The sequence below is a fragment of the Protopterus annectens genome, chromosome 1.part0 (assembly GCF_019279795.1).
Source record: "Protopterus annectens isolate FY-2018-M chromosome 1.part0, PAN1.0, whole genome shotgun sequence".
Taxonomy (NCBI): Eukaryota; Metazoa; Chordata; order Ceratodontiformes; family Protopteridae; genus Protopterus; species Protopterus annectens.
The window spans coordinates 670,964,929-670,982,428 of record NC_056725.1 but is presented as its reverse complement, the minus strand read 5'-3'; the positions used below and the strand labels follow the sequence as shown (position 1 = coordinate 670,982,428).

Genomic DNA, 17,500 nt, shown 5'->3' with positions numbered 1-17,500 from the left:
TACACTAAACTATACATACACTATCTATCCACTTACCTTAACCCAAACCCTAACCCTAAGGTCCATCACTATCGCACACTCACCTAACCCGCGCCCTAACCCTAACTCAAAATGGGTCAATATTAGAACATTCAAAGTTTTAAAACTTCGATGTTCTGATATAGACCCATTTTCTAGACTGCTGGCTGCTCAACCTCATCAAAAGCCAAAAAATGCACTGTTCGAACACGTACACAAATGCATGGATTTCGGCATACCCAACAGAACCAAGATGCTATCCTCCAAAAAGATTAAGCCAATCTGGTGGTCCCCTGCCATAAACAAACTCTACAACAGAAGGAGGAAACTGATGTGGAATGAGGTGAAGTCCCAAGACTGGAAAAACTCACTTATCAGCCTCAACAAAAGGTTGAGATCCCTCATCAAATCCTCTAAAGCTAGCTATGAAAACAGAATTTCAGCAGATAGCAAAGAAAACCACAAGGCCTTCTATAGTTATGTAAAGAATCTCCATGGCAATACCCAGATTTGTTCTGAGCTACTGCACAGTGGTACTTCCTATACCGAGCCAACAGATATTGCAAATATACTGGTGGGCAGATTCAGTGCTAACTTTACCCCTCTCCCCCCCAAAGGACCAATCACAATACCAGTAGATTGCCAGTCACCCATTATTACTGCTGCACAGGTTAAAACAACACTGTCCAAGGCCAAGAATACAGCTTCTATGGAACCTGACAGTATCCCTGGCTGTGTTCTACATGAACTACAGAGTGAACTGGCACCTCACCTGTGTGTCCTGTTCAGTCACAGCCTCACCTCAGGCTTTGCCCCTACCGAATGGTGCACTGCTACAGTCATCCCTCTCCACAAAGGAGGAATGACTACAGACCCCAGAAACTATCCGCCCATTAGCCTGATGAGTCTGATACACAAAGCTATGAAATGCATCATCATGGACTAATAAACAAGGATAGAGGGAATCTCCAAACTCTGGATCCTACACAGTTTGGTTTTGTGAATGGTAGATCATGCCTGCTCAACTTGGTCAACTTCTTTGAGTCAGTCACCAGAGCTGTGGATGAAGGTAAGGTGGTTCATACAGCCTACCTTGATCTGGCCAAGGCCTTTGATACCATTCCCCACTCAGGAATAATAGAAAAACTTACTAAGCTAGGCATGAACCCCTATATCACTAGGTGGGTTGCAAACTGGGTTCTCCTGCCGTCAGGCGGGTCCTCGGTCGGCCGAATTCCAAAGTCTAGGTCTGGCGTCGGTTGTCGTCGCCTCTTCCCTGATGTCAGTGCGACAGGGGTATAAAGGAACCAGCTAACACCATTTTCTTCAGTTTTTCTTGCCCCAGATGTCAGGTGCCCCCAGAAGGAAGGCAGTACATAAATTTGTGTAATAATGCAGTGCAATATAATCAAAATGCAGTAGTTGCAAGCAAATACATCATAAATGAATACCCCAATCAGGTTGTATGAGGATGTGTTAGCCTATAGGCCTGTCCCAAGAGGGGAAGGAGGGAGGGAAACCTGGACTGCAGCTGTATTAGCACTCGAACATCTACATTTATGGTAGGTACAAAACTGTACTATGTTCATCGTGCATACAGCTGCAGTCATAACAGATGGGTAGAATCCCAAAGCTAAGAAAGGGGTGGTAGGCACTAGGTGGAACTAGGAGGAGCCAAAATGCCCTGCAAGACTGCAGTGGCAAAGCCTGCTCTAGATTTTGAGTATAATGGTAGGTTGTAGTGCTTGGAGAAGGTATGCACAGAACTCCATGTGGCTGCTTCCAAAATATCCTTGGTAGGAACTCCTCTGAGGAAGGCTGCAGAGGTGGCTGTGGCCCTGGTGGAATGAGTTCTAATGCCTGTAGGTACAGTTTTGCCATGAAAAGAATAGCAGAAGCGTATGCAGTGGGCTATCCATTTTGAGATTGTCTGTTTGGAAATTGGCTTTCCTTGAGCTCCTACCGCATAGGACACAAAGAGCTGTTCTGATTTTCTGAAAGGCTTTGTTCTGTCCAAATAATAATGCAGATGTCTGTGGATGTCCAAGGAATGTAGTAATCTCTCCCCTTTGTTTTGAGGATTAGGATAAAAAGTAGGTAAATGTATGGCCTGATTTAAAGCTACCCCGGATACCACTTTAGGCATAAAGGACGGGTTGGTTCGTAAGGAAACTCTGTCCTGATGGAAGATGATAAAAGGCTGGACAGCCATGAGAGCCTGTAGTTCTGAAACTCTACGAGCTGAGGTGATAGCCAGAAGGAAAGCTGTTTTCCAGGACAAATATTGCAAATCTGATGAGGCAGCTGGCTCAAAGGGAGGCAAGGTCAGTTTTTCCAGAATGAAGTTAAGATCCCAAGCAGGTATTGGTTGTTTCCTTGGAGGTCTTAAATTCTTAGCCCCTCTGAGGAACTGTCTTAAGAGAGGGTGAGAGAATAAAGGTAGATCAGTGTTGTATTCTGCAGAAATGGCTGAGGCATGGATTTTGATGGAGGAGAATGAAAGTCCACTGCTTAGCAGTCCAGCCAAATATTGTAGTATTTGAGGTAAATTCAGTTTCCAGGATCCTGGCCCTTTTTCTCATTCCAGACACAAAAACGTTTCCATTTTGCGGAGTAAGCTTTTCTAGTTGATGGCCTTCTGGCCTCCAAAATGACATCCTGCACCTCCTTGGAGAGTAGGGCCTGTTGTGATGCTGAAGAATCTTCCATGCAGCTAGATTGAGTGTTTTTAGCTGGCTGTGAAGAGTTTTGAAGCTGTGCTGAGTCAGAAGAAGAGGCATTAGAGGCAGGGTCCATGGTGGGGACACTAATGAGGAGCTCTGTTTGACATAGGTGGGTACTTTGTTCCAGAGTATGGGAAGTCTCTGGGACAGGAATCTATTCCTCCAGCATGTTCTGTTTATTGTGGTGACAAGGTTTAGGCCATTAGAGCATGTAGCTTGGAGGGATTGGGATTTCTTTCAGTGGAGCATGTCCAACAGCTCTGGGTTTGACATAGCTTTGTATGTTAGGCAGAGATCGCCTCTGAGTAGGCGATATGCAATGGAGTAAAGCTGGAGTTTTTTTGAGACGGTCTGCATAGGGCATCTGTTTGAGGCCAGTAATCCTCTTTGTGAGGTATTTCTGCGGCCTTTCCAGTTGTTGTAGATGTCTTGTGAGGTACATACCAAAAGGGGCATTGTACTCAGTAATGGATTTAATGAGTGATGAGTAGAGGGGAACAATTACCTCTCTTTTCCTGGATAAGAAACCTTTTGTGATGAGGTGTGCCACGTAGAAGGATTTCCTGACTACTGTGGCAATGTGATTATCAAAGGAGAGACTACTGACCACCTGTGTCCCAAGGTCTCTTATCACACTTTTGATGTTAAGTGGACTACCACCTATGTGGTAGTTCATGGGTACAGAGGTTTTACCAAAAGGGATGACAATGCACTTTTTGGCATTGAGCTTGAGGCCATGGCTTTGACACCAGGCATCTGTCTCAGGGAGGCCCTTTTGTAGGATGTCCACATCGTTAGGAGTTTCAATTATGGCTCCTAGTTTGCAGTCATCTGCAAACTTCATTAGCCAAAAATCTTCTGTGTTATCCTGTACTTCAGAGAAGTAGATACCAAACAGGAAAGGACCCAGGACTGAACCCTGTGGTACTCCATTTGTCACTGGTCTGAAGTCAGATTTGGAGTCTGCTACTTTCACAATGTGGGTTCTGTCAGTGAGCCAGTTGGCAACCCATCTTGTGACATAGGGATTTATACCTAGTTTAGTGAGTTTATCTATAATTCCAGAGTGGGGGATGGTGTTGAAAGCCTTGGCGAGATCTAGATAGGCTGTGTGAACCACCTTACCTTCATCTACGGCTTTGGTGACTGTTTCAAAGACGTCTATCAGGTTAGGAGACATGACCTGCCTTTACAAACTCAAACTGGGTGGGGTCCAGAGTTTGGAGATTACTAATGTCTTTGTTTATAAGCTCCATGATGATATGTTCCATGGCCTTGCAGACCAGGCTCATCAGACTAATGGGGCAGTAGTTCCCGCGGTCCGTGGTGGAGCCCTCTTTGTGGAGTGGGATAACCTTCGCTGTGCGCCATTCAGTGTGTACAAAGCCTGAGGTGAGGCTATGATTGAACATGGTGCTTAGGTGGGGTGCCAGTTTATTCTGTAGTTCATGTAGAATGAAGCCTGGGATGTAGTCAGGTCCCATGGATGCTGTGTTCTTGGCTTTGGAGAGTGTGATTTCTACCTGTGCAGCCATGATTGCAGGAACTTTGCATTCTTTTGGTATAGAGATGGGCCCTTTAGGGGGTGAGAGAGGGGTAAAGTTAGCAGTGAACCTATCTGCCAGGATGTTGGCAATATCAGTTGGTTCTGTATATTTAGTGCCATTGTGCTGTAACTCAGAGCAGATTGAGATTCTTGACATAGCTGTAAAATGCTTTGTTGTTGTCTTTAAAAACAGTGGTGATTTTGTTTTCGTAACTAGCTTTGGAGGTTTTTATGAAGGATCTCAGTTTTTCACTGAGGCTGACCAGGGAGTTCCTCCAATCATGGGATTTTACTCTTTTTTTTTGCAGCAGTTTTTTTCTTCTGTTGTAGAGTTTGTTTTTGGCAAGGGACCACCTGATTGGCTTCCTTTTTTTGCAGGATAGCATCTTGGTTCTGTTAGGGATAGCACGATCCATGCACTCATGTAAGTGCTTATAAAGTGCATTTGTGTAGGATTCAGCAGTCGTAACTCTATTGTCCATCTGCATGGGTGTCGTGAAGTTTGCCACTTCTGTCTTAAGAAGTGTGAAGTTGGCTTTGAAGACATTTTTTTAGTCAGTTTCCCTAACAAGGGGTGGGGGGCAGGATTTGGATGTCTGGGGTGATTAACTTGTGGTCAGATCTGACCAATGAGGAACTGACCTCTGGTGTGGAACACTGGTCACCCACTTTGGTAATGACCATGTCTAGGATATTGCTGCCCCTGGTGGGGGTGTAGATATGTTGATCCAAGGCGTTGGAATTTATGAATTCCAGAAAACATTGAGCAAAAAATTTGGTACATGAATAGTTTTCCCAGTTAATGGTGAGGTAGTTGAAATCGCCCATTATTAGGGTGTTAGGTTGTACCCTAATATTTTCCAGTGCATCAAGAAATGAGGAGTGGGAATCCTGGGACATGGTGGGGGATCTGTAGCAAGCTACAATTTGGATTGCGGTCTTGCCCAGAGTTAGTTGCACTTGGATAATCTCGGATGCATTATGCTGAGCAACTAGCCTGGAGGTGTGAATATCCTTAATGAATATGGACAACCCTCTGCCTTTAGTGTTTCAGTCCAGGTTAAGTGGCTGAAAGGTGTGGTATGAATTATAGCCTGGTAATGCAGGGGTGCATGTTCTCCATTTTAAGGAGTGCCTCGAGTGAGTGTATTTTGAGATTTAGACATCTAGCAATGAGTAGCATTACCCTCAGATTTTGCTTACTTGTACCTGTTACAGTGGTGAATTTGTCATTTGAACCTTGCCTAAAAAAGGCACTATGGGGTGGCAAGAGCCTTAACCAGTATCCGGAATCCCATATGCAGCATGATCACTACTTGGGCAGTTCGGGCTGCAATGTTGACAATAATTAGTAGCTTATAATCAATCTCTTTTGGCTTCTATGTAATTATCTCAGTATCCTAACCATTTCTTATGTTATAATTTGCCTTATTATGTGAAAGAAGTGCTTGCTGTATTACACGTTTTATGATAGGGCATGCAATGCTAATTAATCTTTGCGTTGTTTGCACTTGTTTACTACCTGTTGCATCTTTGTACTATACTTATAAAGTGCAAAGTATCTTGAAATGTAATTTCACCCCACCCCCAACTAAAGTACTACCCTGTGTTTTATGTTGCCATAACTTGTCATTCTTTTTCTGTTGTACACTTCAAGTGGGCGGACTTGGTCTTGGTTTGTTTTTACACATTGCATTTTATTGCATTTTATTTAATTTAACCTTTGGTGTATAAAATAGTGTAAACCGTCAAAATAAGGAGTCTGTGTCCAAACTGCAGAATGTGGTCTCATTTTTCTAACAGTTAGGGTGTGTAGTCAGGACACAGAGTACACCATTTATCAGTGCACCTCACAAATGTCACATCAGTCATTTTATTCTAGTGTTACAAAATGACAGAATTTGCAGCAGAGTATTCTTGACACTGTCCAGTACTTCAATTCTGTTGATGACATACATGATATTTTATCACTGAAAACACCAGGCAGCAGTATAGTGAATTTCCCTTTTTTATTTCACAGGATTATCTAGGCTGTATCATAGACTGTGGTGGTTTGCCACTCAAACCTGAGGATGTCAGCACCTTGTTCTGTAATATTGAAGACATCTATGAATTTAACAGGTAAGTGTGACTTTTAATTGCTGTCCCAAATTACTGTGAGTTATAGTTTTTCTCTGAGCCTTTGGGGTTCTGACACTGAAGCATAAATCAGTTTAGTATGTGTTAATGTAGGTATGATTTAGGGAGAAGAAGGTGACAATACTAATGACCGCCTCGTGTGAATAGACTGCTCCTCAGATTCAGACAAATACCAGTTTTTAGAAACCTTGCATTGTGCCTGTCTCTGTGGCATAGAGGAATGAAGCCCTGACTATGATGGAGGTGAAGTATGTGTGTAAGTGACCATTGTGTCCTTGGCTCTGCCAAGCTGTGTTTGCAGGGCAGCCTTTGTGGAGTATATCTGTAAAGCACGCAGCCACATGGTAAGACTTTGCAAGCTCTTGAATCTGTGTACGTGCATGTCAGCCAGCAGGGAGGAAAAAAAAAAAGATAATGGCCTCCATGCCAGCTTCTGACTTAATGGCTGTCCCCAGAAGAGGAACAGATGAATCACTATGTGAAGGTAAAGGTAATAAAACACCAGTAGGACAGCCACAGTGATAAAAAAACTTTTAATTGAAACATAAACCATAAAATAAGACAAGCGCTTTTGCGTATCAAGTACGCTTCATCAGATCTTCTAAAAACAAATAAAAACCATTGGTTTAAATGTACTAAAACAACCAATCAGCATTCTACAGCAATAAACATCAATTAAAATTTAAAGATACAAAGCTTAAACTTTCTTTAGACTGTGCCCCTTTAATACAGGCTTAATACAAACACTATTGTTTAACCCTGGATGTTTGTGTGCTTGAAACCTCAAAATCCAATGGAGTTCCTTTTGTTCAAGAAAATTATTAATATCGTCCCCTCTAACTCTGTTATACACTGGTTGTAAAACTCTAAAAAGAAGCCGATGTTCAGGAAATGTCATCACATGCTTGGGCAGAGCATTCATATCATTCTTTTTACGTATTTCATAGAGGTGTTTGCTGATATGTTCCGTCAGCCTCTGAGTGGTTTTACCCATACAGTAGCAGGCGCATGTGTCACAAGTAGCCAAATATACCAAATTGCTGGTATCACAATCGGCATAGAACCTTGGTTCAAAATTAAACAAAGTTTTAGGACAAGTAAATGTTTGCTGGGTACACAAAACATTACAAAACTTACATTTTCTACATGCATAGATACCTTATCTCCTGATTTCCATACAATAACTATTTCTCACATCTTTACACAAAAGCTGTTTTAAGTTGGCACTGTTACGAAATGTGAAATGTGGAGTCTCACCTATAATCCTAGCTGTAGAATCATCATGGCCAGCAGGGGTCAATATTTAGAAATAATGTTTTGTACCACCTTATTATTACTAGTATAATTTGTGGTAAAAGAAAAATATTTCTTTTCTGTGTCTGTACGCTATTATTGGGTGGGGACACTGTTGTAGTTTCAGGGTACACATTGATATCATGTATAGATATATTTCCTTCAACTCTCTGTATCATGTCATTCTTCTAACCTCTATCTAAGAATATGCTTTTCATTTTTTGCAACTCGGAATCAAGGGTCATACTCCTTTACATACTCTGTGAATCCGCAAATATTGGCTTTTAACAATGTTTGGAAAAATACTATCATAACTCGGAAGGCCATTCCGCCAACAAGGTTTTCTGAATAGTGTGGTACTAACATTTCTAGCATTTCATAAAAGCACTCAGAAGAGTACTCCTCTATGGTGTTCTGAGGATCGCAGTCATCTAACTCTATTCCATTGTTGGGCAAATACATTTGCTTGGGGGAAAACACTTCCATATTACTTTTAAACTTTTATATTGTTACTTTTTGTTTGAAAAATAAGTACTTTCAAGGTATGAAAAAATAGTTTCCCTGAATGTCACATGACTTTTATGTACCTTTAAATGGAAGTGCACTTCTTCACTTTTTTTATAAAAAGTTGTTGAACATTACTTAAAATTCCATTTTCTATGGAGAATCTGTTTATTTTACTTTCTGGGGTGGAGGAAAGTACTTTATTTTACACACATATATATATATATACATATATATATATATATATATATATATATATATATATGTATATATATATATATATATATATATATATATATATATATATATATATATATATAGATATATATATATATATATATATATATATATATATATATATATATGGCGTCTACTTTACTTACCTGAAAAAACACATTGCCAACATTCACTTCACTGATACAAATAAACTGACAAACCAGAAGACCGACATCTGGAACACTGACATTCTGACATGAGGTAAGTAACCGCTGACCAGCCTGTTGAACTTTGCCCCTTACCCCCACGATAGTGCAGTCTTGCAGTTGGTATATTTAGTTAGGGGGGCCCACATGGGTGGGTCTAGTTTTTTTTTTTTAGTTTTTTTTGTTTTGTTTTGGGGATGGCCAAGCAGTTACTTACCTTGGGTTAGAATATCGGTGTTCCGGATGTCGGTCTTCTGGTTTGTCGGTGTATTCGTCTTGGTGAAGCGAATGTTGGCGATGTGGTTTTTCAGGTAAGTGAAGTAGATCCATATATATATATATATATATATATATATATATATATATATATATAGATATATATAGATATATATATATATTTTTTTTTTTGTGGGAAAAAGTCACTTTTTGCTACTTTCCTGTTTTACCAACTATTGCGGCTAAGCTTCCCTGATAAGCAAGTAACGTTTTCGGCTTGACCATGGATCAAATTATTAGACCCTCTGTCAGAGCCTGCAGTCACTACATCTGACCTCAATATTGCAGGAGCTCTGCCACAAGGCCCTAAAACTACAAGTTTGCTGAGAATTTTCTCAGTGTTTAATAGCCTGCAGTCATTACATCTGATCTCAATATTGCAGGAGCTCTGCCACAAGGCCCTACACCTACAAGTTTACTAAGAATTTTGTCAGTGTTTAATGTAAATATATTTATCATGAAGAACCTTGCTGCATATTACTTTTAATCAGTTAAATACATGCCTGCTCTATTAAAAGTCTCTGTGTAAGAGGTCATGCACTCTAAGGACCTCTAACTAAGTTGGCAGCTGCCCCCTTTTGCTTGACCAGTAAACTATACTGCATATGGCAGTTATTTAGCCTTAGGAAATGACAGACAACCTGTTTTACTCGCATACCTGTAATTCGTTTGTTCTGGCTCTAAACTGATTGATCTCAGTTATAAATTGACTTGTCTAAAGCCTTTGACATAGTTTGTCACAGCAAACGTCTACTTCAAGTGTCCTCACTGCATGTCTCTCATCCCATCCTTCTGTGGTTCAAAATCTATCTGTCCAGTAAGTATCAATCAGTAAAATGGCACTCCATATTCCCTGCTTACTACCCAATCACCACCAGTGTACCACAAGGCCCTATCCTTGGTACCCTCCTCTTTATTTTCACCCAGGGACGTTGGGTGGCATATGCACTGTACTGATTTCAGTACAACTTCTTTAGAAGAGTGGGTAGCTTTTTTAATTAAAAAAAAATTACATATTTTTCTTTTTTTAAACAGCGTTGGCTCCATTAAGTATGCTGACTCCTTTAAGTTACATTTCATGACTACATACCAGCCAGTCGGAATTGAGCTCACATCATCACGTCATGTCTGGCTGGCTGGCTGCGAGTGGGAAATGTGTATTATGGTGGAGGCAGCCACATGGATAGTCATTGTTGGTTGTAGTGAGTGGAAGGGCAAGGCAATCGCGAATGGATTATCATTGTGGTGAAGGCAAGTGGGTGATCGGATTATCAGGTAAGGTGTGTGAAGGCAATCGGGTGAACGGATTATCAGGTAAGGTGTGTGTGTGGGTGTGTGTATTGCTGCTTGTAAAAGTAACTGTACTTGGATGCTACTTGCTTATTTATTTTTTAATGTTCCATTTTTCTTACGTCTGTCAACTATTCAAGCCTCTTCCGGTTGCTTGCCCCATCATTTCCCTGTAAAGGGGTAAGAACTGAACAATGGCCAGGCTGTAATTCAGGCAGCCATGTAGGGTGAATATTTTATTTTCCTAACGTATGTATACATGTCTCATGGCAGCCTTACATTAGCTGACATCCAGCAATATTGCCTGATGATGTGCACATACTTCTTTGCACATTTAACCCTGGCTTCCAGACAACTGAATGGGTGCTGCTATTTTGGCATGTTGTGCTGCATGCCCAAAACTAACCATCACCATTTCTGAACTTTGTTCAGATTTGTTTTTCTAACAGTTGTGAGCTATGGTGAGAAGTGAGAACTGAAGTTGCATTTCCCCCATTATTGTTTTTGTTGTTTGTCCAGGTTTTTTTGTGCTAAGGTATGAAGTGAGAACTGAATTTCTATTCCCTCATTATTGGTTTTGTTTGTCCAGATTTTTTGTGCTAAGCGGTTGAGAGCTATCTAAATAATAGCCATTAAGTTTCAGTCTTACTATTTTTCAACCTGCTGATTTAGCATAGTGGTATGTTGCACTAACTATAGTGCATATGGTTCTGGGTTCAAGACATCTATGGTGGTAGCAGCATTTTATTGTAGCAACTTTCCAAAATTATACAAGCAATGTTTAAAATGTGTCCCTGTTTTTTGAGCTTTTGTCCCCCCCCCCATAAATGAATAAATGTTGTTTTTTTTCCAGATTTCTTGTGCTGCAAAGTTCAGAGATACAGCTGAGTGTCGAGTACATTTTACAAGGAGCTGAGAGCCGCAGGGGAACTAAAGTTTAGTGCTGCTTAAACTGAGTCAGCTTGTACTGTTAATAGCACAACAGGTAGTGTACTTGCTTTTGTTGCAGAAGGCTGTGGGTTCTTCTCCCACAGTAAGTATATGCATTGCTGATACTGTACTGTGTTGTAAAGGGGGGCGGATGCTGTAGTCCTTTTTGGCGAAGATATCTAGCAGTAACTATGAACCTGTTATCAGTTTGCCATCCATTCCCTATTGCAATATTACTAGCGTATCATTTTTTTAATGCAACATAGGCAATTTATTCCTCAAGGGCAACAGGCACTTTATTTGTAGATGAAACCATGAAATATAAAGTTTTTGCTAGCAGCAACCTCTTCATTAGTTACAGATTTCTTTAATGTGGAATTATGTAGATGGCTTTTACTAGTTCAGAGATTGTGCATATTTACTGATACTGGTGGATTGTAGAAGTTTGAGTAGACTTTTATGATGGAAATATTCTGAATTGGGCTGTTTTGTCATTATTGGTGCATGCATTTTGTTTCATTGTTTACTGGAAAAATGTTCAAAACAATAAATTTAAAACGCTCTCTAACAACTATAGTGTATTGTACAAGGAATATAATTTAATACAATCAGGAAGGTGTATCAAATAGCATGTGTATGTTTCATGTGCAAGGAGCCAATGATTTGAAAACAATCCAAAGTTAATCTTTATCTGCCACTGGCAAAATGTATTTTCTTTGAATGTGGGTTTCAATGTTGTTTCAATGAATGTGAGTTTCAAGGGCAGAGAAGTTTTAATGCTAAGTCTAGTTTTATTGTGAGACTGCATTGCTTTGTTTAGCAGATATTTATTGGTGTTCATGCTGTAAAATGCAAAATAAAACTTTCCTGGCAAATCATTTAGGAATTAAGTCACTAAATAATGACCGAAGTTAAGTTTCAGACGTCATAATCTTCAGAAAAATGCATGTTAAAGAAGACCTGTTGTTATTCTATCAACTATCTTAAGTTTATACAAGATCAATTTTTAGTACTATTTGTATGTTCTCCCAATATATTTGTCCTTCTCCAGATTTCCTGCATTAAGAGGTTGAGAGGTATGTGCAAATAAATCGCTTTATAGAATTAGGAATATCCATACCTCTCAACTGTCCCCAATTTTGGCTCAAAATGTTGCTCTCCCCCTAATAATCCCTCTGCAAACTAGCAATTTTGGAAGAAAACGTGAAGGGTTTACAATTATAAATAACTGTAATGATCAGAGTTATACATTATTTTTATTTCAGAAATGCATGTAGATTCTCTAATTTTGTCAGCTGCTCAAGTTAACAGTGCTCACATTAAAATGGTGTCCCTTCTTTGACAGGTTTCCAGCTGTATTGTCTGGCAATTTTATATTTTTACATCACATTTTTGGTCCGTTTGTCATAAAATTGCGGTTTTCATTAAAGACTGAAGTTAGAAAATAATGGCAGACGTTTGAGTTTCAGATTTCATACCCTTCAGAAAATTCGTACTAATGCAAGACCTACTACTATTCTATTATCTTTCTAAGTTTATAAGAGCAATATTTAAAAAAGTCCTTATTTTTGGGCCTTTGCCTCAGTTTTATTTATGGGTTTGTTGCTCTAAGAGGTTGAGAGGTATTTGTGTGTGTGTGTGTGTGTGTGTGTGTGTGTGTGTGTGTGTGTGTGTGTGTGTGTGTGTGTGTGTGTGTGCGCGTGTGTGCGTGTGTGCGTGTGTGCGTGTGTGTGTGCGTGTATGTGTGTGTGTGTGTGTTAGGTAGGTAGCATACCTCTCAACTGCCCAAAATTTGCAGAATGTCTAGATTTTTTCCCCATATTTTTTGTCTGTTCCTCATAAATTTTGTGATTTTCTAGAAAATCATTGAAGGCTAAAGTTGCTAAATAATGACAGACATTTGAATTTCAGACTTCATGTCCTTTAGAAAAATTCATACTAGCACAAATCCTGTTATTCTAGCAACTTTCTGAGTTCACTAGAGCATTATTTAATATCTGTCCTTGTTTATTTTAGGCTTTGTCCATATTTCTTGCACTAAGAGGTAGGTAGGGGTGTGTGTGTGAATGAAACACCCTAGTTAGGAGCAGCAGGTGGTTAATAATTTAGTCAAGCTCAAAACCTGTACCTTAGTTACAGAAAACAAAAGCATGAATCCTCTACCCCAACTACCATGCTGTATTTTTCAAAGAACTAACTTTCAGGTTAATTTTCAATTCAAGGAACCGAGTTTGAGTGAATCTATATTATATTACTGAAGAAGCATTACAGTGAATGCCTCTTCATTGACACTAAAAGAGCATACCGTGAATTACAAGAATGGCCGTAGCTTGGCTAGGGTGGGGGGTAGCAGTTTGAGAGCTGTGAGTACAAATTTGAAAATCCTAGCTACACCCCTGTTTTCACCATCACCCTCTAGGCATTCACACCACAAGCCACCATAATACAATATACAGATGGTTCCACTCTCATTTGCACATCTAACAATGTGGTACACCTGCAAAAAATACTCAAGAAACTTTAACAGCCACTAAAACATGGCTTCATAACTCACAAGTTATGCTTAGCCCAAAAAGACCAAACTACTACTTTTTTCCCCAAATCCCAATCTCATGAAAAACAAAATTTAAAGTCCTCTCCTCTTGATAATACAACCATTGAAGTCACTTCTCAAACCAAACTGTTAGGGTGATAGTGGATGATAAGCTTACATTTGACCTGCCTATGCAAAATTATGTAAGAAAAACTCATTTAAAACTAGGGATGCTTTACAGAGCCAAAAACTTTCACACAGACAACACTAAAACTACACTTACTACTACTTATCTCCTGCCCACTCTTCTTTATAGAGCTCCCATCCTTACTAACTTGCAGGCTTCACAAAAATTAAAACTTGAACAATGCTTTAACAAAGTTGCTAAATTTACAGCGCATAACCCTTTCAGAACCCACCACTATATAGGACTGAGGAGCCTTAACTAGTTAGAACGAACATATACACATCTTCTTACCAGCTGTAAAAGTATCCAGCATCCATCTGCCTGTCCAGCATTAAAAAACATTCTACACAACTATGTTACCAGTTGATCATTATGATCCAGTGACCAAAAACTCCTGTCCATTTACAAACCTAGCAAATCTGCTGGGCATTGTCTATACTCGTACAAAGTTGTTAAGGCCTAGAAATCATTACCTCTGTCCATCTGGTGTATACCCTCCCTCCCATCTTTCAAAAACCACTCTGAAAGATTTCCTAGCTGAAGTCTGCCTCTGTTCTTGCTCAAAACCAGGGTAAACTATATCCCTAAATGTGAACTTTTTCACCATTTCATTCCCTATACCTCTTTACTTTCCCTTCTTCACTTACTTCCTTACTGCTGTCTAATTCTTTTCCCTACATTCTGTCTAAATATATATCATAAGCCTATTTTCCCTCACTTCATATTGCAATTGCTATCTGTATTAGACTCTTACCTTTAATTTCTGTACAAACTGTCTAAAATTTCTCTAAATATTAAATGATTGTCATGTACCTCATATCAATTCTTAACCAATGTTTTTATATTATATCTAATTTGTTATAATTATTTAAACTGCGGATGTTTTTGTTGTATTTTTGAAAACTGTAAAAGTATTGTTCTTAAAATGTTTTGATGTAATTTGGAGAATTTTCTCCCCGGGCCTCCACTGAAAATGGGTTTTTACCCAATCAGACTTTTACGGTAATCAAATGTCAATAAATGCAATAAATAAATATTTTGAATTTCGAGGATTTCTTTTTTATCCTTTTGGCATATCAACATTCAGGAAGTGAGCATTTCATAGTAGAACCTGCACTCAGCCCACTCATTTGCTAAGAAGTAAATACATAACAAAATGCAGTACTTGTAAGTTTATTTTCAGATTCATGTGTATGGTTTTATTTAGTCAGCCTGGCCTGTGTAAATGTGTGTATAGGCTCTCTGGCAGAAAACCAAAAATTATGTATGACTGCAGCTAAAAACAATGAATTTCAAAATTTGTTGTGATAACTTTAAAATGTTTTTGACTGACATGGGAAGCTGTGTCCCCATATTCCTGCTACTTATATATACACTAACTGTACCTGTGAGTAAGGGGAGGAAATAGAAGTACCTGAATGTTGGACATGTATGTGATGTGTGTGTGTGTGTGTGTGTGTGTGTGTGTGTGTGTGTGTGTGTGTGTGTGTGTGTGTGTGTGTGTGTGTATGTGTGTGCATGTGTCTCTCTCTCTCTCTATATATATATATATATATATATATATATATCTATATAAAAATAAACACGTGTGTATATGTATGTGTGTGTATGTGTATACATAAATATATATATATATATGGGATCCATACAGATCCCCGAAGACAAAAATCACCGAAACTAATTTTAGTTTGGCATACTTGCACGAAAGTGCTTTTCAACGAAGAAGCACTTTTGCATAAGTATGCCTGTTTGCGAGACGGCACTATTGTGTGAATAAGGGAACATTCCCTTTTCCTCACTGTAGTGCGGTCTCGGAGTAAGAATATTAAAGTAGGGGAGTGTGGGGGGTGCAGGGTGGCGAAGCCCCCCTGCATAAACGTAGATTTCTTTCTTTTTTTTTTTTTTTAACATATAGTAACGAAAGCGCTTTTTTGGTGAAAGCACTTTCATTAATATATGTTTGGTGATTATGGATTCAGGACTTTGCACATTCATGCATAAGTCTTAGATCTATATATATATATATATATATATATATATATATATATATATACATATATATACATATATATACATATATATATATATATATATATATATATATATATATATATAAAGACATACATATAATGTACATATACAATAGACAAACATGTATTAAAATAAATAAAAGTTTTTTATGGAAGGGCCCTGCCACACACCTCTACTGGGGAGGGGGGTAAAGGCAAAGTCCCTTAACCCACTATGTGTAATCTCACAAAGTCACACAAAAAACAGTGTTACAAATTATACCAGCACTGGCTGTAATATATCCTTCAGTGATGAACACACAACAACGTTGTTCTTTTCATATAAGAAGGACAAATCCCTTCTTTTAACAGACCAAACAATTTTAAAACAAGTGCCCATTTTTTATCAGTGTGCACACAGTCAATCATCTGCATGTATCAATATTCTATACTTCAGTCACATGCAGAAACTGTTATTTTTTAGTGCATATCAGTATAAGTAACTGTACACTCTCTCTCTACATATATGCATGTAACCATACAGCTCAATTGTACAGATTTTTGCCTCATATTTTTGATCCATTTTTCATAAAATTGTGGTTTTCTGGCAAATTAGCGGAAAATCATTAAAGACTGAAGTTAGAAAATAATGTTAGACATTTGAGTTTCAGACTTCATGCCCTTCAGAAAATTCATGCTAATGCACAATCTGTTATTCTATCAACATTCTAAGTTTGTAAGAGTAATATTTAAAAATTGTCCCTATTTTTGGGACTTTGTCCCACTTTTATTTCTGGCTTTGTCCAGCTTTCTTGCTCTAAGTGGTAGAGAAGTATGCATGTAAGATATATTTTATGAAACATATATGATCAGATAAACATATATACATACAGTTGCTTATAACCTAGCAATGTCTTCTAAGCAGACCCCTCCCTAGTATCACTCTCTAGTAACCCTTGTCAGTGTAACAGTTGTCAGGGACTTACGTATGCTGGATAGATTAGAAGGCTGCGGGTTTTATTACCCCACCTGGGTAAATGGATTAATTTTCGGTACTGATACTGCAATGCAACAGAAGGGATGGGGTGTTTTAATTCTGAAGTTACATCCTTCAAATGAGATGTTAAACCAAGGTCCTATCTACTTAAATTAGTGATGGCTGAGCTGGAGTTCTAAGATCCTGAGGCACTTAACTTAAATACTATGGGCTCTTTAACATTATTTCATTGGCAGAAAACAAATACACGTCATGTATCACTGCATATCCCATCAGTAGTTTAAGTAAACAGTTCTATGTATACATGATTACATAAATATCATACATACATTAGTTTATATACATAGTCCCTTGTAACTAAATTCCACTTCTTAAATTAGCTTCAGTACTTTATAACAAAATAATTATTTGTCAGTTGTTCCTTTTTTTCTACAAATGATATGTAATTTTTATAACACATCTCCTATCTTCAAAATCACACTATTACCAAGCTTGGAAACACCTCATATTCCAAAAAATCTCGTAATCATGTTACTTGTAGTCTGTCTGAAGTCTTCCTTATTCTTATGCATAGTTTTGGAAAAAATTTAATCATATCTATTTTTACTAAATTTAAAATCCAAAAGTATAGGC

General features: G+C 38.6%; 1 protein-coding gene across 3 annotated transcripts in view; it reads left to right on the top strand.

Moving 5' to 3' along the window:
- Positions 1-17,500, top strand: part of PLEKHG2 (pleckstrin homology and RhoGEF domain containing G2) — a 1,701,404-nt gene that overhangs the window by 888,531 nt on the left and 795,373 nt on the right. For all 3 annotated transcript variants that reach the window (XM_044062076.1, XM_044062085.1, XM_044062066.1), the window contains exon 4: positions 6,308-6,408. In XM_044062076.1, coding sequence (XP_043918011.1) covers positions 6,308-6,408 — 101 coding nt within the window. The remainder of the gene's footprint in view (positions 1-6,307; positions 6,409-17,500) is intronic.